Source organism: Sorex araneus, chromosome 1, assembly GCF_027595985.1.
Source record: "Sorex araneus isolate mSorAra2 chromosome 1, mSorAra2.pri, whole genome shotgun sequence".
Taxonomy (NCBI): Eukaryota; Metazoa; Chordata; class Mammalia; order Eulipotyphla; family Soricidae; genus Sorex; species Sorex araneus.
In genome coordinates this window covers 251039573-251067307 of record NC_073302.1, presented here as the reverse complement: position 1 = coordinate 251067307, position 27735 = coordinate 251039573, and the positions used below count along the sequence as shown (strand labels likewise).

The 27735-nt window shown below is 40.4% G+C and overlaps 1 protein-coding gene across 1 annotated transcript; it reads right to left on the bottom strand.

Moving 5' to 3' along the window:
- Positions 1 to 2864: 2864 nt before the first annotated feature.
- OLFM4 (olfactomedin 4) lies at positions 2865 to 26746 on the bottom strand. Its single transcript, XM_004604677.2, has 5 exons — positions 26543 to 26746; positions 20008 to 20160; positions 12955 to 13167; positions 11601 to 11763; positions 2865 to 4811 (listed from the first exon to the last, which is right to left on the bottom strand). The coding sequence occupies exons 1-5, from the start codon at positions 26744 to 26746 to the stop codon at positions 4000 to 4002; spliced, it is 1545 nt and encodes a 514-aa protein (XP_004604734.2). The 3' UTR covers positions 2865 to 3999.
- Positions 26747 to 27735: the final 989 nt, after the last annotated feature.

Genomic DNA, 27735 nt, shown 5'->3' with positions numbered 1-27735 from the left:
CTCTCAGGGCTGTCAGCAGTTCTTGAAAAGAAGCTGTCTCTGACCTTGCACTGTTCTCTGGTAACAGCCATCAAGGTGAAAGACGAAACAAATCTTTGATGATACTGACATGAAAACATTATAGGTCACAACCCAAGAACACACATGATCTGGCAGAATCCAATTTAAAAGAGAGGAAATTTTCCAAGCTTGTTATAAGTTTCCTGGGTGGAGGCTCAGAAATCAACTTCCTTTGTCATCATATGCTTCCTGACCTCTGTTGATCATTCCATCGCCATCTTCCACTTCCCTCCTATACCGAGCTCCAGAAAATCATTGAAAGTTCCCAAACATGTCATTATGTGTCTTTAATATTCCACAGAGAACCCAAGGTCTGGGAACCTGTTCCCACAGGCTGCAAGATGCTGAGGGGTGGCATTCCAAAAGTAACCTCCCCTCTGGAATGACCAAAGGCTATCTTTCTCCACAATGGACCTCAATCCCAAAGCCTGTTCCCTTTGAATAGGTTCCAGCAGCAGATGCTGATCTCACAGACAGGCAGGCACAGCCCAAGCTACAGATGTGAGGCTGGCAACTGAACTGACAACTCAAATAGCATGTCTCATCCACAAGCCAGGCCAGCTGGGCTTTTCTATGGCCTGGGAGCTTGCCTCAGAGATGGGCCTGCCTTTGTTTCTGATGTGTCACAATTTACCCTTTTGTTATTCTGGAACATTCTGGAGTGTAGGGGGGTAATCATCCTTCACAGTGTGACATCAGTTTGAGATGATGGAGGGATTCGGGCCCAGAACCTCACTACATCATCCTGAAGACAGCCACACAGTTGCCCTCAGCCCATCCATTGTCATTTCCTTTAAAAATGGGTCATGAATCAAGAAGAGAAGGAAGGCACGTTTTTTACAGGGAGCATGCAAACAAAACCCTGAAAGATAAAAATATTTTCTTAACGTAGGGTATGACATACCCATTCATGCTCTGAGAAGACTGATGTGTTTAGATTAGAGCAAAGTAAAGGAGAGAATGTATGCCTTCAATTTGGTCCCATCCAGGGGGGTCTGATGAAAGCCAGTATTTGGCTTTCAAGGGCTAAAAAAAAAAAAAAAAAGAGGAGAAGCAGTCTGATTCTGCTGCTCCTGTCAGTCTGTCATTTTGAGGCATGACATGGAAAACAGCCATTCTGAAGATCAGTGTTAGGGTTACCTATGCAAAGAAGGTTTTCCAGTCATGGCAACTCAGGTCAAAACAGCCCCTGCTTAGAGTCGTTATTTGCAGTTAGACTCACAGCGGAGAAAATGAAAATGTTTACTTTATAAAATTAGCTTTATATCTTGTGGGCATTCTGAACCTGTGTCTGTCAAGGAAACAGGTTGAGGACTGAGAAGAAAGTTAGGGACATTGGTGGAGGGAGGTTGACAATGGTAGTGGTATTTGTGTTGGAATATTGCATGCCAGAACCTCAACTATGAATAACTGTGTAAATCCCAGTGCCGAAATTTTTTTTTTGCTTTTTTGGGTCACACCCAGCGATGCTCAGGGGTTACTCCTGGCTCTGCACTCAGGAATTACTCCTGGCGGTGCTTGGGGGACCATATGGGATGCCGGGGATCGAACCTGGGTCGGCCGCGTGCAAGGCAAACGCCCTACCCGCTGTGCTATCGCTCCGGCCCCGAAAAAAAATTTTTAAATGACATCTCAATAAAATTTATTTAAATACATATGCACATTTTTTCCCAGTAGGGTGCTGGAGGATGTATCTGGACCACAACTTCTGTTATACAACCACATTACAGTAAATCCTGAAACCAACCTGGATCTCTCAGGTACCCCATGGGATTTTCTGATGGCAGCTACTGTGCTGATAACCTCCTCCTAGGGAAGATGTTTCTCTGAAGGGAATTGTCAGGCAAAGACTTCTTTGTGGTTTAAACAAGATGCTGATTGTTAGGGTTACCTTAACTTCTTGCCTCCTTTTTTGCTTCTACAGAGGTCATTCTGTGTATGTGGTAGAAACACTCATCTGGAAAATTGCCTACAGCCAGATTAAATATAACATCACTGTTTTTAACTTATATCTCTCATGGCATACCTGTCTTTATCTTTATATGTTCTTATGTTTTGAAGGCTATATTTGGCTCTAGGCTCAGCCTCGAAATATAAAGAAAAAAACTTGTAAAAAATACCTTGGTAGGCAGCAATTGCCTCAAAAACCTTGTTGTGAATTAAAATAAATATAGCATTTCTAAAAGACCAGCTATGTTTGTCTGTCCTTCCAATTGTCGGTCACCTGTCCCCTTACACATTCTATTTAGGGAGAATGTGCATATTTCTCTCCCCAATGCAGCCAATTTGCTTTATTTGCTGTCCAAGACTTTCTGTTTAGGGAGAGCTGGAGACTCATGGCCCATGTTAATAGCTCAATTGGAAAAGGAACATAAGTCACACAAATATAGTCTAACATTGGAAGTAATCAGATCAGTCATGCAAATTAGTAAGTATACATAAGGCCATATCCCAAAAGAAGAGAGTGCGGTCTCATACAACAAAAGCTGCCAGAAAGGACAGATTGAAAAGGGAAATGAAAACAGAGTAGCCATCTCTGACTTAAAAAGCTGTCAATATTAAGCACTATTAGGTTTAGGAAGTCCTGGACATTTCTGTTTGGGAGTGAGTCATTCTCTCTACTTCACAGCAAGATGTAGACTACCCTATTGAGATATTTTATTTCAAGAATTAAAAACATAAATAAAACAACGTACATCAATTTATTTCAAAACATATTTAACCATTTATTAAAAGGGAAGAACATATTTAATGAATCAATTTTAGAGATTGACTCGTTGGAAGTACAGGAAAATAGAATGAGACCAAGGTGATGTCATCCAAAGGCACAGAAGCATATACACCTGCAAGATTTCCAAACTTTGCTAAGATTGACCAGGTATTTCCAATGTGTTTTTTTCATCAAGGAAAAATTCACTTTCTTACACATTTCAGGCTTGAGTAAAGACAAAAATTGCATAAAGTCATTGCTCTGACTAATACAGGTCTCACTATGCTCCAAGGTTTTTATTATATATAATCACAAGTGTGATCATTTTATCACTGTCATCTTATTTTTCTTGTGGCCTCAGACTCATATAAGTAAAATGGAAAATAACTGTCATCCAATGTCTTCCCTTATTAACTGGCTAAGATTTTTAAAAAGTAGAAGGCAGGAAGTTTGATTGTTGGTAAGTATTGTTCTATTCTTCTGAGCTGCATTTGGGAAAAAAAAAAGTATGCAGCACAAGTGTTCTGCTAATCCTTATATAAGTAGACAATGGGGAAAACGAAAAAGTAATTGCCTCATCTGTAGCTCCATCTAGAACTGATTTTCAATGTATAAAATGTATAAAAGTCAATGTATAAAAGTACCTTTTGTCGTAAACCCAACGTTTTATAGCTATTATACAAACTTGCTAAATTTACTTATCTTCTATATACAAGCCATCATTCCAAGTGTTTGTAAGGAAAAAAAATACCACTGAAAACAATCAAAATTGGAGATGTAGGCTCAGAGGAGTTTTAGTTGTTAATCTGCCTAACTAAGCCCCAAGTTTCTTTCAGGGAAGATAAGAAGAATTAAAGAAGAACTGGTCAGGACTCATAGAGAACTGTTCTTTGAGCCCTCTCTCCTGTACAAGTATTCACAGAGCACTCTTTAACTTCCTCAATTCCCATATGCCACTTCATCAAGGGCTTTCTTAACTCCTTGCATCATAGCTTACATCATAACCACCCAACCTAGAACAAATTTGTTTCAGTAGTGGGATGCACTATAAGAGGCAAATGGCTTCCAGGAACACTTATCAAATTAAGGCAAATAGTCACACTTTCTAGTGTAGTAGAACTATGATTTCAAATACTACTATTAAATCAATATACTTCAGGATCCCCTTGGATATCTAATGTATAGATCAAATTTTTCAACAAGTGTCTCACTCTTTAATCACTCTATATCTAAAATGATTCACGGGGTTCTGGGTCAAAGATAAGATCAAAATTTAGAAGGTAGCCATCATTATAAACATAAAGTTTGCGATCAAAAGGATGATAGTTAATGCTCTGCACATTATCCATGGCCTTTCCCATCTTGATGCTTAGTTGACCCTCTTTCCCTGTATTTGTGTCATAGTAGTAGAAAATTTCTTCTGTTCTGGTGTTCACAACACGGGTGGCATAGAGAGTCCCACATACAATAAAGGCATTGGAAACAGCTGACTTAAACTGCTTGGTATGCCAAGTGTTTAGCACTTTAAGTGTAGTGTCATTGAGTTTACTAATCACTATGTTACCACCATCATCTTCAGTGGAATAAATTACCCACAATCCAGTTTCATCCACGGCAAAGTCTAAATCTTGCCACCCAACATTAGCATATGAAAAGCGGTTATTGTAGGCAGCGTTAGGAAGAGGTTCATTAAGAGAAACTCTGTTGCTAGTCAGATTGATGCTAGCAATGTTTTGCGTGTTATACCAGTTGACATACATGGTATTATTGTAAACTGCTGTTCCACCACCTTGACCATACTGAATCTCATACTGATGGGAGTGTTTGTACACTAATAAGTCACTAAAAGTATTGTAGAGTCTGTAATACTGAAGCGTTCTCCCACCTGTTTCCAGAGGTGCCACCCAGTATAACCCTTTGTCTGGATTCTGGGGAGAATATTCTCGACCCCAGGCACCATACTTATACTGAAACCCTCTCCAGTTGATTTTGACTACATGTGGATCGCTGATATTCACCACACCACCGTGACCGCAGCTCCCTGTAAAAGAGAAAATAAAAGGGAATTCTTAGAAAATCAGTGACAAACTATGAAACATTTACTATTTTTATAACCAAAGAATCTTTTAATATTTTTTTGATCAAGGTTTAAGGACACCTGTAGTGCTGGCAGAGAATAACCAAAATCTTCTCGGGGGTTCAGTTGCACAGAAAACTCGTTGTCAGCTCTAGAGAAAACTAACCCTATTTCCATGCATGAGCTTTCATTCTGGAAAATGGACATAATGAAAAATTCCAAGTCATTTTTAAAAGGTTTAACTTCCCAAAAAGATTAAAAAGAAGACCTGGTAAAAATTTAAATATATATTCTTCCATTTGAAAGCATTTTACAGTATGGTTTTAGTTTTTCTTATAGGGGAATCATGAAAGCAAGCTCATCCCATCCCAGAACCATACCCCATTTCTATAAAATCAGGCAATCCACAAGGTCCAGGTAGAATTGTGATGCTGAAAACTCTCCTGAGAAAGTCCTTAAGTTCTTTATCCTTTGCTCTTCCATAGCAAGACCCCAAAGATACAGTCACAGCTGGTATCAATGAGGCCTCAGACTAACTTCAGAAGAGTCATTTTTAAATATGTATTTTCAAATTCCAAATGATGACCCTAATAAGATGACATTTCATCTTTGATATATTATGAAAGTTATTTTAGGGCAATATTTCTTGCTCTGTGCCAAAGTATGACTCATCAAGCATCACTTGCTGATCATCTTGTGACAGTTAGAAGGTGAGTGCTGTTGTCCATAGTCTCCTGAACCACTGAACAATATCCAGGTACTTCATCTTACCCATTATTACACTGTCATTGTCACAATGTGCACTAAAAGGTGGGACCAAATTTACTGGTCCACTGAATCAATGCTGCCTGTAATATTTGGACGAACGACTCAGGCTGGGAAATCAGTCCTTCACATTGTGCACCCACCTGAAATGCTGCCAATCCAAACCATTTATGAGTTATAAAGAATAAAATAAAATTCCTCCAGAATTTTTATAACTGTCCAAGAGTTGAATACACATTTTCTGAGATCTTAATAATGGCTTTAAAAAAAACGGGAAAGATAGTTTATTGGGTAACAAAGAAAATTCAACTTCAAGTACATTGAGGTCATTTCCCTTCCTCCTGCAGCCGGCAGCAGAGTAGGTGATGGAGAGAGAAACAGAACATGACTGCTGGATCCAGCTTTTTAAATGCTTGGAGGGAATCAGAGAGCCATGCAGAGCACATGAGACGAGGTAACCTGGAGCCAAAAGCAAAACTCCAAAGAATTGCCTGAGATTAGCAGCGGGACACAGGACGTGTGGGAAGAGGGTAAAAAAGCATTTGCCTGTAAGTTTCTAACTATGGCCAACATGGAAAAACCCATCCTTCACTGGCTAAATTCCTCCTCTTTCTTCCCCTTTATGCAAACTGCTCAGAGGTGAAACCAGTACTGAAAATCCTGCCTTTATTTTTTCCATTCTGCTTTGGCTTTTTGATTCGAGAATTAAATATGTGCTTCTTAAATGCTTTCATAAATCCACAGTTGGTGGGAAAGTCAGCCAACCATACAACAGGTAGAGAAATGAAACCACTCTGTACCCAACCTCAAATAATTTTGCATATCATTAAGCAGAACACAGTTGCGGGTTTATTTTAATAATGCATGCACCATTTCATAAATAAGAAAGCAACGTGTGTTCAGTCAAGAGACTGCTCTCCACTAAAGAAATAATAAATAAAATTATAAATTATTATTTCTTCTCCTAAAAGTGATCTCTCAGATGAATGCTTGTTTGCTTTTGTTTATGAAACAATGCATGAATTATTAAAATAAAGTTAGTGGTGTGTTCTGTTTAATGATAACAAAAATGTATGAGTTTCCATATGCTACCAACTGGATTTTCTAGTTAAAATATCTTTCTGGGAACCTATTTATTCAACAACATTTTACTCTAGGATATAAATGTAAGTCCCTTTTTTTTCTCACAAGTTAGAAGATGTAAAAACTATTTGCTTAATTGACTGTGGGCCTCCTGGAAGAAAATATTCCAAATCAGAAGAAATAGAATATTCAAGGAACATTTATGATGAATATAACTAATTAAAGCATAATATGGGGTCAAAGATAGTAAACTACTCTCTCCTCAATATAAAAATCCTTAGATATGAAGTGAAGTCTTAAAAATTGCTACAACCACTACTACTACTAATAATGGTTCATCTTTTCATAAATTGACCAGGAAATTAAAAATTGTATGTTATAAATATTAAAATCTCATGAAATTTTAAATTGCCTCACCTCTCCCAAAACTCCTAAACACTTCCTTGTCCTTTTGGTTATCCACTCTTTATCCTCTATCTCTTTGGGGCAACTTTTAGATCTTGGCTAATGTTAAAGGAAGTGGAAATAAGGAAAAGAACTAAGAGTCATAAATACTACAGATATGGCTACAGCAGTCACAATGCAATAAAAATGACTATGATGGGCTTCTGTGACTCCTGCTGCAAACCTACCATGACCTCCAGCCTGGTGCCTGCTGCTCATCTAGCCCAGCCTGAGCCCCCATCACCCGCAACCCATCTACAGTAAGCTTCTCCCCACCTCCCCCACTCTCTTATTTTCAGCCTTCAGCTCAAGATTTCAGAGATGCTCCATCCCCTTCCTTACCCATCCCATCCAAACTTTGCTTGACCACTGGGACATCAACTCATTGCCCAGATATGTACTAAAATTGTGAAAAAAACCACAATGACCTTTTCCATTTTCTGGAAAAAATGCATAGCACAGAACTGAGAGCAAAGGTAAGCTTTTAGCCACTCCACCAACAAGGAAGAAAAGATAATTTGGTGTTAATCAGGTTGTGAGTTGTTGGCACTGCCCTGTTGTGCCAGGAATCACAGGTGCACCTCTCTATTAGAGTATCAACAGAAAGCAGCTGCTCTGTAAAATAGCGCCAGATTCCAATTCAAATCCTGACTGCAATTCTATATAAACTTGGAAGTTACCTAGCATGTTACTGAGTCATTGAATAAATTCTTTAGCCTTTTATCTCTCAGTTTCTTCGTGTAAAAAAAAATGCTTACCTATTTTGCAGGATTATTGGAATAGAAAGTAAGTGAATATAACTCAATCTATGGTAACTCTAAGCATTACAATGACACATTGTGTTATACTAGGAGACTTATGTGATTGGCTTAAATCACTATTGATTTTGGTGCCTCCTGGTAACCCCAGTCCTCATGTAGGGCCAGCCACATATTACTACATATTACTACCAAATTATGCTTGTGGGATATAGGAAGGAAAAAAAACTAATCCTTATTTATAAACATTAGCCCACTACTCTGCTACATATATAAATTTTCCAGAGCCACAGAACATAAAGAACCCTCCCTGAAAATGTACCGCTGATTGGCAGTCTCTTCAACATGCATTTCATTAGATATTGTCATGGTGTTTTGAAAACATCCTGGAAAGTCATGGGGTGAGAGTTTAGAATAATCTAATTTGACTTTTCAAGAATGGCATGGTTATTTCTTAAAGCCAGACATCCTTTGCTTAGAGAGGTAAAGCTATGGGATGAAAATGCACTCTAACCTGCGCAACTACTTTGAGGCAAGAGGAGGATACAATGGACTAGTGAGAATTCAACAATTAAAATGGCTATCATCCTAAAATGAGACTAAATGGCTATAATCCTAAAATGAGACTAAAATCAGATACCTCCAACACTGTTTTTCTCTAGATATCAGATCTGGCAGCTCATCCCTTTAGCATTCATGTCCTACCCATTTACTGAACACATACTATGTGTCCAGTACAGAGCTGAGCACCTCCAAGTACTATGGTGACTGACCCCTGAGCACTGACCCCATCACCTTTTGCCTGAATCTAAGTGACTACATAAAAGTACTGGAAATCACTACTCTCTGGGGAAATCGGGGAGAGGGTTAAGTCACCATTTTTATAAAGGGAAAACAGCCAGTGAGATCAAGACCGATTATTTTAGATTAGCAAGTCCTATGAAATGGAGCAGAAAAGGAAGCCATTTGCAGCATGAACCAAATATAAAGCATATTTTATTGAATCCTATCGACACACACTGGTTCTAAGAGCAAGCTGACCACAAGGCCAGCAAGCTGCAGCTGCAAGAGCGGGGCCAAGAGAGTTCAGAATTACTTTAGAGCTGAGACTTACACACGGTCTTTTTTGTTCTGCAGTGGAGGGAAAAAAAAAGCAGACAGGCCAAATTTTAAAGTCCCATAATAGTGAGTAACTTTAATTAAGGCCTCCACAGGCCCACAACTTTGAGGTGCCTGGGGATTTTTCCAATTCTGCATTACCAACCAATCCAAACAGAAAAGAGAGCAAGTGAAAGAAATTGATTTAAAAACATGACAAAAAAGTCAGTTTAATATAAACATCATAAATATAATATGAACAAAGCTGGAGCAGAGCCAAGTGGTTTGGCAGAGAGCCAGATGCAGCCAAGGTTGCAAGAAAGTGAGAGGAAATCTGGGTCCAATTTGCTTAAACAACACAGCTGGGCTAGAAGAGTTCACAAAAGTCTAAGTGTAAAGACCTAAGGGAAGGTTCTAGAAAAAAAAATGTCAAACAAAAATAATCCCACAGTCTCTCCTGTTTTCCACCTACACATTAATCAGTGAACGTTCTCCCCTCACTACCCGCTTTGGGTTACTGTCACCTGACACGTTAAGTCCTGAGAGGACCAGGGAGGAAGGAGCCTGTCACTCACTTCTTGGGTGGCTTCAAAGCAAGCTGCATGCTCACTGCTCAAATCCCTTTTTCTGAAACATGATGGCCCTCAGCGCAGTGACCTGGAATATTCTTTCCTGTTCTAAACTGTCCTCATTCTTAGGGATGCACAGAGAATGGTGCCATAAAAATATGTTCCATGAGCCAGATTTACTAAGGTTAAGAAAGAGAAGAAAGTGCTCCCGTATTATCCAAGGTTGGAATTGCATCAGCTCCTGACCTCAGGGGCCCTCTGAGGCCCAACAACAAGAATGCTTCATTCCCAAGCATGTTCACATCTTTAGTCCCTGACTGAGTTAACCTTCACTGGCCATAGAGGACATAGCATAGCCTTTGTCCTAAGCGGCCTCTGTATGTCACACTGTGACAGATCCTCAAGTGCAAAAGGAGGGAAGAGTCCCCTGTACCCCACCAAGAACTATGTTAAGGGTTTAATTAAAGTCTTAAGGAGCCAGCCTCCCTGACAAAGATTCAGAAATGCATACATAAAAGAAAATGTTGGTTGGGGGCTGGAGCAATAGCATAGCGGGCTGGGCGTTTGCCTTGCATGAGGCCAACCCAGGTTCGATTCCCAGCATCCCATATGGTCCCCTGAGCACCGCTGGGGTAATTCCTGAGTGCAGAGCCAGGAGTAACCCCTGTGCATCGCCGGGTGTCACCCAAAAAGCAAAAAAAAAAAAAAAAAGAAAGAAAGAAAATGTTGGGAACAAGAGGAATGAATGGAAATCGTGAGAAGAATGATTAGGTGAAAAGATATAGTCCCACTCAGCCCGAGACGCTCGGACCCTGCACAGTGCACTTCTTCAGCCAAGCTGCCTCTGAAACCCCGGGCTGAGCCATGGGAGAAAATGCTCTCATTCTCCACGAGGGAAGAGGAGGAGGCACTGGTTTCCTCTGGAGCCCAGATTTCACTTTCATAAATATCACTAATTCTCCTAACAATTGCCAGTGTGGAGATGAAGATCACAGAGCTCTACCCTTCCCTGGTCTTGTTTCATTATTCCCCACAGCAACTCTCCAAGGCATGGACAGTTTTATAATAAGATGATGTATCTCTCTGCTGTGGTTCCATCACTGGGAAGCTCAGGTCTGTAGTGTCAAAGTCAGGCTCCACATCCCTCCTCCTCTCCACCACCCCACGTGCACAAGAGTCTCGATAGGGTCACGCCTTTATGTTATACTCAACCCTGAGTTGAGCATGGTTAGTTGAGAGCAAGAAGCTCTCTCTGTCCTCCAAGAACTCCAAGTTCAGAAGGGTTGACAAGTCACACCCATAAACAAGTTCCCATGGGGTAGCTCCTTAACCCTCACTGAATCCTAGACAGCAGGTACTCAAACATACACCTAAGGGACGCATAAGGCAAAATAAAGTTGGGGCAGGGTGTAGATTAGGGGAGATTCCAGGCATTACCTCAACTCATCAGATAAATCAGTCAGCTGGCCCTTATAATCCATAGGACAAGGAAAAATCCACATGGATTCCGGAGGGCTTTTATTCAGCACCCCCATCCACAGAGCAACCCTATCACTATAGAGATGTTGTTTGCTTGTGAAAAAAGGCAAAGGGAATGGGGGTACTTATGTGGATTTTGTTTTAAACAAACTCTTCATTCATGCTTTTGTTCTGTGATTCCCAGAACGTGATGACAGGTAGAGCTTGCGGGAGGAGGGGGAGATATTAAAAAGCATTGACAAGTAATTCAAAACAGCAAAACTCCCATGCTTCACTTCAACACTGCAATCCCCAAATAACTTCAACACTGCAATTCTCTTCCACCATCTCTCTCTGCTCCTCATAGGTCACGGCTCAAGCTGCACAAGTATGGCACACTGGAACCAGAGATGGGGCTCAAGTGGTCCAGCACATGCCTTGCAAGGTGAGGCCCTGGGTTTGATTTGCATCACACATGCCTCCATGCACTGCTGGGGATAGCCCTGATGATCTCTGAGTATTGCCAGGATATGAACACTGCCAGGAGCTGTCCTCAAATATATGTACGGCATTCTCACCTGGAGGAGGAGGAGGGCGGGGCTGATTAGAAGCAGTTTCATTTCGAGAGGCCTCACATTCCTTGAGCTTGTTCTTGAGAGCCAAGATTTCTCGACGAATGGCAAGAACATTGTTTTTGTCTAGCGTCTCAAGCTTCTCTACCAGGAGAGTCATATTCCTTATCTAAGGAAATAAAATTCAAAGTGACTTTACATTATTGTGCAATTTCTTTCATAAACATTCCGGGGCTGAATTTGTCACTTAGTGAAACATTTCTCAAGAATACACCCGAGATTCTTCTGAATGGTTTCATTTGGAAGAATACATTTTATGGTTTAGCGTGAATGCCTGTCAGATCTCAGGCAGATGTGTGTGACAAGAAGGAAATGGCAAAGATTTTAACTGCCTTAATAATATAGCACGGGCTCATTCTGAGCATCCACAAATGTCCATTAAAGTTCATTTCTCATAACCTTCCCCTATAAACTTGTGTTTACTCCTGTTGCATTACAATTAAGTTTCTAATGAATAGTGAGGGCCGGAAGAAAATTTCAAATTTTAAAACACATAACAAGAATTCTCCATTAAAACCCATGTCATGACTGCTAGTAAAGTTTTTGTCAATATAAATTATCCAACCATGACATTAATGTGATGGTCTTTATCTACAGAGCTTAAAAGGCTTTGCTAAAACATACTCACAAGAAATGCCCTTAAAGAAGATGGCAGGAAAAGTGTTTCAAGAAGAAGCAAGAATTATATGATCATTTAAAAGCAAGTACAGCCAGGAAAACTGTGACTTTCTAGCCCCATGACAGTAAATCCAGGAAATATCTGATCTAGCTTGGTCAGGGAGCTGTTATGAAATTTTTTTTTCCTTTCTAGAAAGGCTGAAAGGTGATTTGTTTATGAGCAAGACTGTACCTTAGAGTCCTGAGAGAAAAATTCTTAGGGCCAAAGAGATAGTTAGGGCTGGAGTGATAGCACAGTGGGTAGGGCGTTTGCCTTTCACGCAGCCGACCCAGATTCAATTCTTAGTATCCCACATGGCCCCCTGAGCATGTCCAGGAGGAATTCTTGAGTGCAAAGCCAGGATCAACCCCTGTGCATCACCGGGTTGACCCAAAAAGAAAAAAAAAGAGAGAGAGATAGTACAGCAAGTATGACACTTGCCTTGCACATGGCCAACCTATGTTTGATCCCTAGGATGGCATATGATCCCCGGAGCATCACCAGGAGTGATTCCTGGGTGCAGAGCCAGGAGTATGGTCACCCAAAATTAATTTTTTTAAAATAGACAGGAATTCATATTCTGGTTTGAGTCCTTGCTTATGGAAGATTATCAATACAACGAATAGCACATTCATTCATTACCTCCACTTCGAGTTGGTCAATGATCGTTGAGCTTCCAACAAAAGTGTCCTTTAACTGTAGGATCAGTTTCTCCATCTCTTTTATTTCCAGCTTAATCAGCTCGAAGTCCAGTTCAGTATAAGAAATCGTATCCTTTTCCATAGCCTCGACTCGTATAGTTAGATTTGAGAGTTTCTTTTCATACACACTGATTAATTCAACATACTCCTTTACCTGAGGGTGAAAACAGTTCAAGTTAATATTCACAATAATACCATACAGTCTCCCTCCTCTCACAAACCTTGTGGGCAGTTTGATTGCTATCAGCCTCTTTGATTTCTTTTAGGTGGGAGGGCCAAAGAACTGGATCACAGTCATAGTTAACAAGATGTCAATGTCTACAAACTAAAAAGAACTTACTACTATAATGGTAGGAAAGGGATTTTGCATATCTTGACTAAAAATCATTTTGCTGCAGAAGCATCATTTGCAAATGCAGTTTAATCCCCATTTCCATTTTTGAAGACAATATCTCTTTAGAATGAACTGAATTTGATTCAGAAACGTGTGCCTTCATACTGCCCACGAAGTATATGTTCTAAATTAGGTTTTCTAACTTCAGCACTACAAATGTTTGGGGCTAGATTGTTCTCTTTTGTTGAGAGGCTTGCTTGTGATTGTAGTAGGTTCAACAGCATCCCTGGTCTTTAGATGTCAATAGCACTCACCCACCTGCTTGTCACAACCAAGTGTCTCCCAAAATTCTACATATTTCCCAGCACAAAATATTTACCACCACCATCATTATTCTGTTTAGACTACTGATCCCTCTAGAAAGAAAATGGACTTAGTAGATAATCCTTTTTTGCCAGCCATATGCAAAAAATTTTGAGCCCCTGTCTTTTGCAAAGTGGCATAAAGACCCAACTTGCCACAACGTGTGAGTGTATGTGCAACTGAAAAGTGTACATTTCATACATTTCATTAAGTGCATCCACATTTATTCCAGGAACTGATTATTGCAATCAGACCTTTAAATTACACATTTGTTGCATATATTTGAATGTCTGATCATTAAGTTAAAATACTTCCATAAATTCCCTTGGTGATTTAGTGTATAATTGGAATCTCCAAATGGATATTTCAATAAACACAGTTGGTGGTTCTTACTGTATCTGATCTCTAAAAGAAGTGCCATGGCTTTTTAAAAGACCAGCTCATTAAAAGTTGCTGTTTTATGCTGCTTAAAAAATTTCCTTGGACAGAAGTGATATTTTTTTCCCAAACTGTGCTAATGTCATGAGTTGATCCATGGTGCCTGATGAATTCAGAGCCAGATGTTGGCCTCTAATCCTTCTAATACCAAAGGCAGCCCTAACTTCTGTCATTTTAGCCCTCCCACTTAACCCCACTGTGAAAATCAGAGAAGACTCTTAGGCTGTGGACCTAAAGGGTTCGGGCTTCAGGCAAAGATGATTTTAATGAAAGTTGAAAATGCAGCCTTTGGCACTGTTAGTGTATCTCCTCAGGCAATTGGTACTCACTGCCATCAGATGTGGCATCACTTGGAAGCTGATAAGGCTGGTGATATTTTGATGGATAAAGAAGTTAAATGTTAAATGCATACACATATGTAATTTTAAAATATGTGAAATACATAGAAGTCTTCATCAAATGTACAAATACAGGTAGTAAGGAAGCCAAATTTCAATTTCTGCCAAACCCAGGCATGAAAACTTTGACTGTGATTAAATAAAAACAACAATAATAAAGTTCCAATCTGCTACAGAAATGGAAATTTGAAAAATAAAGATTCTTGCTGGAATTTGGCATTGCCAATTCTTGAATAAATAAAGCATTCTGACTTTTCCTGGAACATTTTGGTGGCACATTGCTGAAGTTGATCTATAAAAATGAGTAATTCAACCTTCATCTCTGCTAAATAAAATGTGGCTCCCCAAGATAAATGCTGAAAAACCAAAGCATAATGCGGTACTTGTTACCCTTGGAATAGGTGGCGTGCCTATCCTAGCTCAGCCACAATATGTAAAGATATGTTTGTGCAAGAACCTGAGATCCTTTCAACTGACATTTAAAGGAAATCACAAAGAAGTTCAGAACAACTGGAACCATCCATGGAATGGAACAAAACAAGGCTGAGAGATCACAGAGAAAGGGTGATGTTTATTCGTTCAAGGGGATTGTTAGGTATAATCCTTCACACATACAGTACTGTAGTACTGGGAAGACACTGAAGTTTTGAAAACAACCTAGCTCTCTCCCTAGAAGTTGCAACTTCAGCAGAGGCTTCAGAATGTGCCTGGAAATGTGTAGTGAGCTGTGGGTCTAGACACATCTGTGTCACTGTGGTCTTCATTCCTGCATGTTGAGCTTCAAAACACTCATACATGTTTTGCTTAAAAAATCATCCTAACATTCAGAGCTTCTGCTCTTTTTGTTTGTTGTGTGTTTATTACGTCACTAATGGAATCTAAGAAACAAAGGGGAGTTTTTCGGGGGTGGGGTGGATTTCTGGTGTATGTGCTGTCATGTGTAATAAATGTGGTCTTGTTATAAATCAGAATACAGTACAACTGGCTATTGAGCTAAATAATTACTTTAGCTCATGTTTCTGCCAGTTCCTCCAAGCTGATGGTGATAGCTATTGCCAGATAACTTAAAATAAGTAAGTGTATTTTATAACATATTTAACATCTACTACATTATTTAAATCTATCTTTAAAAATAAATGCTAAGTCTGTAACAGTACCTCCATGGTGATTCACTAATAAAAAATTTTTAATAAAAATTAAAATTAAAATAAATGCAACCATTAATTAATTAATTTAGCTTGAATTGACCATCAAGACAATACAAAGCTTGAGAGTAGGCCCACCTAGGCTCCAATGAGGCGACAGGATTTGGAAAAGCAAATCATTTAATTTTTCTAATCCCTGTGTCCCTTCTCTAAACTTGATGTAATGGTATCAAGCTTATAAGATTATTGTAAACTGGGAATCATGTGTATTAAGTGCCTATGATAATGAATGACTTCTAAATGACACAATTATTAAATAAGCAGTGATTTCTGGTTGTTTTTCAATCTGACCTTTTAATTCATTATATTTCACTGTACAAAACATTGCTCAATCAATGTTGTTTGTTTATGGGTTACTTAAATGCCTCCTAGGCTAGCTCAACCTTCTCATGCATAAGGATCTCTAAGCAAATGTGTCATAATAAATAACTTGCCCCAAAGACCCAAAGTCCTCCAGAGGAAAAAGTCCTGAGTTGCCTTTTGTGCCAACCTCTTGCTAAATATAGTCACAAGAAGATTAACAATAGAAGAGTCCAAAATATTTTCAATATCTTATGCAGAGGCAACTCCCAATCTCCATTGTGCACTGACAAATCATGAACTAATGTAAGGTAGTCAAAATCCTTTTCTGGTGGTCTGCCCAAATGAACATTCCCTCAGGCCTCCAAGAATGACAATAATAATTCATTTGGAATTCAAAAACCTGGCAACCTAAGAATGGCAATAATAATTCATCTGGAATTCAAAAGCCCTCAGCTTATGAGATCACTTTGGATTTGAAGGCATTATTGACCTACTCCTTCTTTTCTTGGGTCTGCACTAGAGGATGGTAACGGTATGGGGTAGAGGAAAGAGAACTGTATGATTCCCAAGATCCAACTTCCTGTCCTGTCACAGCAAAGAAGAGCAGTGACCTTAAAGTATATGACTCTCCACCTTTACATCCTTCAGTCTTCCCATTGCTAAAGAGGGAGCGAGAACACCTAACCTGGGCCTAGTAACATCAGGGTTGCTTAAAAAGTCATGAAATTTACCTACAAATGGATGGACATGGAGAGTATCATGCTGAAATTAGTCAGAAGGAAAGGGACAAATATAGAATGACTGCATTCATTTGTGGTGTATATATATATGTATATATATACATATATACACATATACTATATATATGTAGTAGAAGAAGAATATAGAATATTTATGGCCAGGGTAAACAAGGGTTAGAAGGACTGGTCAATTGTTGGAACTAACCAAAAAGTGTGTGTGGGGTTGAGGGTAGGTAAGATAGAGAAGAGACCAGTAAGACATAATAGCTGGGAATGATTATGCTGGACAAGATCCAAGGGTTAAAAGTAGGTAAGGGATATTCTGGATAATCTTTCAGCATCAATATTGCAAACCACAATTCTCAAAATCAGAGAGAGAGAGAGAGAAAGAGAGAGAGAGAGAGACAGAGAGAAAAGCACCTGCCAAAGAGGCAGGCAAGGTTTGGGGGGGGCGGGGAGATGGGAGGGAACCTGGGGATACCGGTGTTGGGAAATGTACACTAGTGGAGAGTGTCAGAATACTGCATGATTGAATTTCAATTATGAATGGTCTTGCAAAGCTCTAAAAAATAATTAAAAAAATTTTAAAAGAGTAGACTAGAATCCCAAAATACTTAGAAAAGCAACAAAAGATATTGTTAATGCTATTGTTTTAACTCGCCTGTTACACTGGACCTATTATGAAAATCTCAGTCCAAGTCAATCCTGTTCTGAGGCATAGGTCACAAATTTTGGTTGCCTAATTACTGAAAATCTTCAGAACTACAATTTCCCACTTACCCTACACTAGTTCTCTGCCAATTTTTAGCAATACAGATGCCACCTGCCTCTACTTATAAGATTGGATGAAATATCTAATACTGACTCACAAAGCTGGTGAGCTACATACTCTCCTTGGAGCAGTGTGGGCTTTTAAGCTGCCCTTACAGTCCTGACAACATGCAAATCCTAACTTCCACTGTTTCTGAACAAATGATTCAAACTGAAAAGATCTTTACCTAGGATTTTCCTCCACTTGTTATGTTTTTATGCATAACTCCTTATCTGTACTTGATTATGCTGGAATAAGACTATGAATATTAATGGCTGGAATTTATAATTTACTGCTGTGCCTTTTCTACTGATTAATTCAAGGACATTTTATTTCTTAAGAAGCTAAGTTCCCAGAGTAGTCAAACACATCTTCCTGGACACTCATTTAAACTTAGAATATTTATCTATCAATTCAGATTGAAGGCAGTGTCTTCAGTCTCACCATTATTTTTATCGTAAAGAACAACTTGGCTGGATGTTGAAGTAGCTACATGCAAATTTCTCTTAAAAAAAAGAACTTATTTCAAATTGTGTGGTGAAGCCAGAGCTCCTTGTAAATTAATAGAGCTGTATTAAATAATGCATATCATAATAATGCATGCACGATTATAGCTTGGACTTTACCTGGACATAAAATGGGAGCCTTTCTAATTGATTTTTAACTTGACTAAAAGGTAGAAAGGAATCAAAACTGAACTGTAAAATCACATTGCTCCAACCAGCTCAGAGAAAGGCAACCCCTGCAAGAAAACTGCCCCTTGTTAGAGGGAAGTTAGAGGTTCAAGTCAAAATTTCCACCAATTTTCTATTGCCTATTAGTCTTGATTTAAATTCTGTGGGAAGTCTTCAATTTTAGTCTAATGCTAAACACTTCTAATACTCATGCTTAGATAATAGAGGGAAAACTACCTAGAGAAATTAGAGAAGGAAGATAGTTCATTGGAAAAAAGAGAATAAAAAGAAAAGAAAAAAGGGGGTAGAAAAGAAGGGAAGGAGATAGAAAGGGAAGATGGAAGTGGAGAGGATGAGAAAAGAAGGGAAAGAGAGCAGAAGAGGGGAGAGGGAAGGAGAGGATCGGGGAGGTAGTGGGGGAAGAAAAAACAGGGGCTTTCCAAAATAAGAGATGGCAAGAGAAGAAAAGAGGAGGGGTGGCGGAGGAGAGGGAGATGGAGGAATAGGATGAAGAGGGGATAAAAGCAGGAGAGGAAGGAAGGAAGGAAAGTAAAAAGGGAGGGGGAGGCAGGCAGGCAGGCAGGCAGAGAGGGAGGGATGGAGGAAGGGGAGAGCAGGGACAGAGATAGGAAGAAGAAAAATTACAAAGCGATGGACAAGGCAAATGACTGTAGCAAGGGTATATATATATATATATATATATATATATATACACACACATATATATATACATATATATACACATATATATACATATATATAAAATGAACCAAGGGAACAAGGACTGGAAAAGGAATAAAAAAAAACAGAAGGACTGGGGCGGTAGTATAGTGGGTAGGGCATTTGCCTGGCACGTGGCCAATCCAGGTTTGATTCTCAGCATCCCATATGGTCCTCCAAGTACCGCCAGGAGTAATTCCTGAGTTCACAGCCAGGAGTAATTCCTGAGTTCACAGCCAGGAGTAACCCCTGTGCATTGCTGGGTGTGACCCAAATAGCAAAAAAAGAAAGAAAGAAAGAAAGAAAGAAAGAAAGAAAGAAAGAAAGAAAGAAAGAAAGAAAGAAAGAAAGAAAGAAAGAAAGAAAGAAAGAAAGAAAGAAAGAAAGAAAGAAAGAAAGAAAGAAAGAAAGAAAGAAAGAAAGAAAGAAAGAAAGAAAGAAAGAAAGAAAGAAAGAAAGAAAGAAAGAAAGAAAGAAAGAAAGAAAGAAAGAAAGAAAGAAAGAAAGAAAGAAAGAAAGAAAGAAAGAAAGAAAGAAAGAAAGAAAGAAAGAAAGAAAGAAAGAAAGAAAGAAAGAAAGAAGACAGATAAAGAAGGAAAATAGATCATAGAGGACAGAGGTGAAGAGAGTGGATAAAACATAACCTGGAAGGGCAAGACTGAACCAAATGAAAGAAGAAACAGCAAAACGAAATAAAAATGGCAGGACGGAGGTTCTCAAGCAGAGAGCTTGAGGTTTCTTTTCAGCTGCATAAAGCACAATATTGAAATGAGTTTATCCACGGCATGCATAATCTCCTTCCCATTTTCTTCTTGGACTTTTTTTTCTGCTATAGAGAGCTCTCTAGGTATACTGTACAATAAATGCCAAAGCCTCTATAGGATGCAGACCTGCTGTTTCTGACACAGTGGAGAACAGCAGCTTAACAAAAATCCTGAATAAAGTCTTTTGTTTTGTTCTTATCAAGTATTTCTTGAAAGGGGGGGGGAAGCAAAATAAAATGCTTACTTTAGAAAGCTCCTTCTCGAACTTCACGGTGAGATTGTGCGCTATGATTTCCAAGTATTCCACCCGCTCCACAGGAAAGGTAGTGTCTGGCAGGATAACAGAGCACTGGCAAGTCCCATGTTCATCCAAGGAGCCAGTAAAATTTGAAGACCACTGAAAAGAAAAATAAATTCAATATCAGTATTAAGTTGGAAAATAATGTTTTGGGCAATTGGAGTGGCAGAAACTGACTTGTCAAAAGAATGCTCCGAGTTCTTCTATTCATTTAAATATAAATAAATAGAATCTTATAAAAAATAGAAGCTCAAAGCACTATTTTTCATAGGCAGTCATTGCACTGAATGTTTACTTATGGTTTCGCCGCCCCCCCCACCATAAGGCTAATTCATTTTTTCCTAAAGCAAGATTCTCCTTTTCTTGAGGAATCTTAAGGATATTGGCACTGTCTTGACAGAAAGAGAAGGAAATCCAGAGTGATGAGCTCTAAACTGGAATTCCAATCTTACCACCTACTGGAAGTGAACCCTTTTTAAGTCTTTTTCCTCTTCCAGAGTACCTGCAAGGCTGTCCTCAAGATTGAGTAGTGGGGCAGGAAAGGTAGTACAGCAGATAAGGGGTAAGGCATTTGTTTTGCATGTAGTCAACCTGGCTTCAATCCTTCAAACTCCATATGGTACCCCAGACACCACCAGGAGTGATCCTTGGGTGCAGAATGAGGAGGAAACCCTGAGAACATCCATGTATGCCTTCCCTGTCCCCCACCCCCAAAAAAGATTAACTAGTGGCCAGAAAGAGAACTCAAATGGCTTTGCATATGGGAGCCCTGGTTTGATCCCAAAACCACATGGTTCCCCAAATTTTCCCCTGGGTATCCCCAACAACCAATGAGTGTGCCCACCCAAAACAGATTACTAGTAACATAAAGCAAGACCCTGACCTATGGCAGCACTGTAGCACTGTCATCCCATTGTTCATGGATTTGCTCCAGCAGGCACCAGTAACGTGTCCATTGTGAGACTTGTTGTTACTGTTTTGGGCATATCGAATACGCCATGGGGGACTTGCCGGGCTCTGTGGAGAGGGCGAGATACTCTGTAACTTTCCAGGCTTTTCAAGAGGGATGGAGGAATCAAACCTGGGTCGGCCACGTGCAAGACAAACGCCCTACCCACTATTTCTCCAGTCTGTGGTAGATAATGATAAATTATATTTTCACTTTTTTTTACTTATTTTCTTTTCCTCACCTTTGCCCTAACTTCAACCAGTTAGGAATGAGGGAAACATTAAGGGTAAGGATCACAGTGGAAAAATATATAATGCAAACTCACATCCTCTCTCTTCAACCAGGAAATTATATAATAAACATCCTTCAACACAGAAACAATGCTTCATTCATTAAAAGCTGAACAGTGTATAAATTTGAAGGTCTTGTGCAAATTTTTCAAAAAGTTTTCCAGCTTAACACTTGCAGAAGAGTCATGTTAAAATGTTTGATGTTTCTTTAAGATATTCAGGCTCACACTTTGATACCACTGCATATTTTAAAATGACAGGATTGAAAGATCCTGTTTTCCTTCTGTCCTTTTTTGAACTTCCCCAAGGGGATCTTGGCAAAATTAGCTTTATTAATACCATCATTATTAATTATTATTATTGCTACTTTTGCCTACCAAGAGGAACTCTTGCTAGTCAACCAGCTGTTCCTTTTGATGACCTCATCTGATACAAAGCCTAAAGTTCACCCATTGAATATCAAACTGAAGGGACATTTTTTTTTTTAAATTCCCAGGAAGAACAATGGCTTGCAGAGTCTGAAGAAATAAAAGGAAAGTCCAAGGATAGTCCGCTTAAAGTGCGGGAGACAGCTGACTGTGGCTGACATTGTGTGCTCTGAACATTACTCTCTGCTAGCCTCCAGACTCCAAACAAGCTAACTCAACAAGCTTAGATGATTCCGATCTATTCCATCAATGAACTCTGAACAATGCAGGCATTTGCAATTAAGCTGCTGGTTAATTGAACCTACATTTCTTTAAAATTAGCATAGACAAACATGTATTTACCCAAACTCTCTATTCCAGGTAAGTTCTCTTTTTGTTTGTTTGTTTGTTTGTTTTGAAACCACACCTGTCAGAGCTTGGGGTTTATCATAGTTCTGCACTCAGGGGTCACTGCTGGTGAACTTGGAAGACTATATAGGGTACTGGGCATCAAACCTGGGTCTACCATGTGCTAGGCAAACACCTTACCCACTGTACTATCTCTCTAACCCCTATTCCAGATAAGTTCTTGACATTGACCTTGATTTTCTTTTCCAACCACACCCCACACTTACAGAAACTGGGCAGTTAGGAGAAGAAATAAACAGGTTAATGTTGAATGTGTGGACAAGAAGGGGAATGGGAAGGGTCTTTGCCAGGCATTAATAAGGACTAGACAAGCTATAATGGGAGCCTGCTAGAGAGGCTGGCTTCCCTTGGAATCAGCTTTATCACTTTCTCTGAAGATAGAGAGATGCCCAGGCTATACAGGAAAGACCAACATGTCACAGACTTTTGAGGAAATGGCTTATTATAATAACTAACAAAAAAATCTTGCACTTCATTTTGACAAGAGGAGGTTAATTAGCTGCACAAGACAGGATTGGGCCATTCTTAGGGTTCTTGGAAAGGCTTTGTCAATTCAACAATCAGTGGTGATTATCAAACAGTATCTAGACAATCAGTTGAAACCAGAGCTAACAACTTTTAGTCTTGAAGTTCACCTGAAAGGCAGGCAAATAATTATGAGCCCTATGACAGTCATTCCACCAAATACTATTGAATAGCTGTCCCAGAACTGTGGACTCCCCAGCTTCCCTCCTGCTTATCATCCGTCCAGTGTGCTCGGCTGACATCAAAATGGCCCATAAGTTTGATCAGTGTTTCCCATTAGAGATATTTCTGCTCCTCGCGTTCAAAGACAATGAAGCTAATGGTGATGGGTCTCTCTCCGCACTGACTGCTTAAACTCAATGTGAGCGTAACGGGGGATGAGAGTCAAAGACAAGCGCTTGTTCCCTTAGCTGCTACAAGGATATGTGATTCCCCCTGGTGGAGAGCAAATAGAGCCCTGAATATGTGGCCCTGTACCCTACAAGTTGCCCTTTACAGGAGGGTTCTCACTTACTATATATCACCTGGTCAATTAACATTTATTGATGTTCACAACACAATGTGAACTAAAGGGATAGTTCCCAGATCCGGACCTATTCATTGGGCCTATTGTAATGATAGAAGGCTTGGTGTCCTACATTTTTTAAAAAAACTTATTATTCTTTTAATTTTTTTTAATTTTTTAATTTTTTTAATTTTTTTAAACTGTGTATCACTGTGAGACACACAGTTACAAATGCAAAGTTGTTTATGATTTTTCAGTCATGCAATGTTCCAACACCCATACCTTCACCAGTGTGTACATTTCCTACATTTCCCACTATCAATGTCCCCAGTTTCCCTCCTCTATGGCAGGTACTCTCTCTCTCTCTCTCTCCCTCTCTCTCTCTGTCTCTCTCTTTCTCTCTCCCTCTCTCTCTCTTTCTCTCTTCCTCTCCCTCTCTCTCTTTCTCTTTCTCTCTCCCTCTCTCTCTCTCTCTCTCTCTCTCTCTCTCTCTCTCTCTCTCTCTCTCTCTCTCTCTCTCTCTCTCTCTCTCTCTCCCCTCTCTCTCTCATCACCCCTCTCACTCCCACCCCCCTACATTAAAAGCACATGATTCATGGCTCGGACTTTGCCAGTAACCGGTGGAGCAAAGCATGAAGCCTTTCTGCCTATGAAGTGAGGACAGTGAGAGCGCCTCTTTGGAGGGCGACATCTGAGGCCGCGGAGAGCTCTGAGAGCTACAGCAGAAGGTGCGACTCACATTTGTGATTTAAGTTTGTAATTGGCTCTAATTAGCAGCCAAGTCTAAGTGCCTGTAAAGATTCAGAGCATAAAATAATGGTACTCAACATTTTCAAAGCACAGAAAATGATACGTTTGGAACTTGCTCAATGACAGTTATAAAGGGGTTTTCCACCACTTTCCAAAGAGCTCATCAAGCTGACAGGCAGCCTTAGAAAATTAGGTTTATAGTGGAAGTGACACCTAGTCTGCTATAAAAATGAAGTTGGAGTTGTGATATTGGCTCACCAGAGGGAGATAAGAAAACCAGGAAGGAAATTAAAACCCCTAAGTACAATTTAACTACCATTCCTTATCTACTTTTAAATATTTATCTTCTTACAAGACAATAGGCATTTTGAATGTCTCTGTGTCTTGACCTAAATTTTCTTTTTTCATACATAAGAACCCACATCAACAGAGCTCAGTGGCCAGTCCTGATAGAGCTGAAAGCAGGTGGCCAATGTCCCCAGTTTCTCTCCTTCTACCCCTCTCTATAGTAGGCACCTCTGTCTCTGTCTCTCTCTGTCTCTGTTTGTCTCTGTCTCTCTTTCTCTCTGTCTTTCTCTCTCCTCTACATTAAACAACCCTCTTAGCCAGATTCTGAAAGCCACACTCATGGGAGGGAGAGGCACAGTGTTACACCTGGAGGTGCTGAGGTGAGGGGCCCCCAGTGGTATCAGGGAGCAAATTCATGCATTGCCACATGCAAAGCATGCGCTCTACAATTTGAGCTATGTCCCCAGTCCATATATATACAAAATAGTATCTCTCTACCTATCTATCTCTATATGATTGTGTATATATATGCTTATATATCTATATACATACACAATCATATAGATTTTATATATAAAATAGTATATACTATTTTAGCTGATGATCTTGTCTGGTATCTGAGTGGTGATGATACTTTAAAATAAATTATTACTGTAAGCCTCATTTGAAAGAAGAAAAAAGTTAACAAATCCTAATTGCCTCCCAGAAATCACTTACTATCATGTATAAAATAATGCATCTGGCTTCTGACTACAGAGAATGTTTGTGAACATTCATGACTTCTAAACCACTTTGCTCTTTAAACAAACTATTTTTATCCAACTTCCTGAAAATAAAGAAACAGAATGGCAGAGATGGTAAATACATGTGATGACTGAGTTGGAGCTCTATAACTTTCTAGTTTAATGACTTTAAGTCAATGATTCCACTTCTCTAAGCTTGAAAACTGATAATAATATATTATGTACTTAACCTAATCCTGGCATTTATTAGATACTCAATGAACATCGTTGCTGCTGTTTCTATCTGGGTTCTATCCAAACCATTTGTTAATCAACCAGCTTTCATTTGCCTCTACAGTCCTGATGGCAAAAAATACCAAGGACTAACCAAAGCCTTTTCCTCCTTCCTTCCAGCTAGCCCTGTCACTCAGACACATCAAGGTGGCAGCAACCTGACCTGGTCAGTGAAGGTCACAGACGAACCATAAAAACCTTTCCGGAAGTGGGATGCCCCATCCCCAAGTTACACCTTAGCAGAGAAACCTATAGTTCAGGGCTCCTCCAGAAAGGCCCAGAGTTGATGTGCTCAATATGAGAAACTGTGTCTGGCCCCTTTTACATCATACTCTGAAACGCTTCTTACCTATTTCTTCAGAATCCAGGAAGACTTATCCCCACCACCCAAGGCACCAGGCTCATCCCTAAGGCTAGTGATGAAGCCTTACTGGTCCAGCCTCTTCCAGTGTAGGGATGCTCATTGCTTTCTGCTGCTATTGCTGGGAACAAGGGCAGGGGGCTGACAGGGTGAATGAAGATGGGTTCAGGTGGTTTTCCAGGGTACTCCTGTCTCTGCTCGGGGATCACTCCTAGTGGTGGGTGGGGACCATGTGCAGGAACTGACCTCAATGTTTATTTGGTAGAAGGGGAGATAGATTGGGGAATTTAACCCACACAAGGCAAGTCCCTTACCTCCTTTAGCCTCTGCTCCCTCTGCTGTCATTAATTTTCATTGAAGTTCACTCTAAAGACTTCCTTCAAAGAAGACTGAAAGATTCCACACTCCCCCAGGGGGTTATAGGGGGGTTATACATTTATCTGTGTATAAATGCACTTTCCTGAAGCCATAGACTTCTGTCTATGAGGACTTCTGTCACTTACCTTTCTCACAGACAGCGCTCAGATAGCCATGATCTCACAGGAGCGCTGGGGCCACATCTGATCTGAATGGGCACGAATCAACTGGACAAACTGCCCCCCATCCTTGAGCTGCTGCTGGAGAAGCCCCTCCCCTCACGTTCTTGTGGGGGACTAGAACCCTGACAGCACTACTTTGTAAACTCTCCCCACACGGACCCCCGGACTCTAGAGTGCAGCCCACTTTCAGAATCTCTCTAAAGGCCCCCTGTTCAGCCCTCAGAGACTGGATGTTTTCTCTCTTGCTAACTATTTGATTATTTCAACAGGGGTTTTAATTCATTCCCTACAGTTAACAAAGAGAGTCATAAATCTTGTAGAGTGCCCATGCCCAGCCAGCCATGAAATTATATTCCGGTCCCAAAAAGAGCAAGAGGAAGGGATGGAAAGCAGCTCTCAGACTCTGGGGGGTCGTTTCTTACCTGGGACTCAGAGACGGAGTCAGCCTTGGAGCTGCTTGTGCTGGAAGTGGAGGAAGGGGTGAAGTGGGGCTCAGGGAAGGGAGTAGTGGGAGAAAAGGAGCTGGCACTGCGGGTAGAAGCCAGGGAATTCAAAACCCTCGGGTTCCCCCTGGCCAGGCCAAGGAGGAAGAGAAGGGTCAGCTGGTAGAGGAGGCCTGTCCCCATCTTGTCCTCTGAGCTGGAGCCGCTGCCTGCAACCCAGAGCCCAAGGGCTTCTTATAGGGCCTCACAGGGATTTCCTCATGGCCAGTTTGACCAACCCAGGAGTGTCACAAAGCTCAGCAACCTTCACACTTTGTGCAACCTCCACACCTTGACACTGGCCTTGCCCTTGAGCCCACATATCTCCTGCCAAATATTAACTAACTGTGCTTTTCCAGGTCCAGGGTCTGGTTTCCCACCTGATACTTCCTTGAGAGAGATGGACTCAGAGTAAGTCTTTGTAAGAGAGACAAATGGCAGCCCCAGGAAGATAAGCACCTTTCCCCATTGTATTCACGGTTCCCTCTAGAGAATGTGAGGGAAAAGGAGCAAGAGATGGCGGCTCTCCTGGAGGTGATGCTCTCTTCTGCTGCTTCTTCCCAGGAGGTCCTGACCACTCCCTTGCAGGGTCTGATTCGGGGGCCGAGTTCTCTCAACAAATAGCTCTGAAGAGCGATCTCAGGTGTTTGGTCACCATGTTCTGAAACTCAGTTCAGCGCTATCAAGTATGCCTCCTCATGAGATTGATGGAGGAGAAAGAACCCCAGCAGGAAGCTGCTACATTTCAGTCAGAGAGTGCCCACGCCCAGCCAGCCATGGGCACTGAGACAAGTCTATCACACCTCCAGGGTTCTGTCCCTCTCGTTAGCTGGCCAGGCCCTCAAATGCTTAAGACTTATTTCTTATGAAACTGAGAAAAAAGAATGGTCCTCAGGCCCCATCTGCTCTCCCCTTCTGTGTTGCACATCACGGCACCTCTGCTTCCTTTCTGTGAAGCCTAAAAAGTGTTGACCTGGATATTCAAAACCACTTAACCACTGTCACATGCAGCTGCTGACCTTAGTCAAGTCACTTAGTTCCCTGATGTAACAATTCCTAAACTGTACAATTAGGTGCGAGGTACATGAAAATTTCTTTTTTAAAAAAATTTATTTATTTTTAATTAGTGAATC

Coding starts and splice junctions, on each gene's coding strand:
- OLFM4 (XM_004604677.2), bottom strand. CDS start 26,746: ATGGGGACAGGCCTCCTCTACCAGCTGACCCTTCTCTTCCTCCTTGGC. Junction 11,764..12,954: donor TTGACCAACTCGAAGTGGAG/GTAATGAATGAA, acceptor TTATTTCCTTAG/ATAAGGAATATGACTCTCCT. Junction 4,812..11,600: donor CCGCCCTCCTCCTCCTCCAG/GTGAGAATGCCG, acceptor TCTCTTTTACAG/GGAGCTGCGGTCACGGTGGT.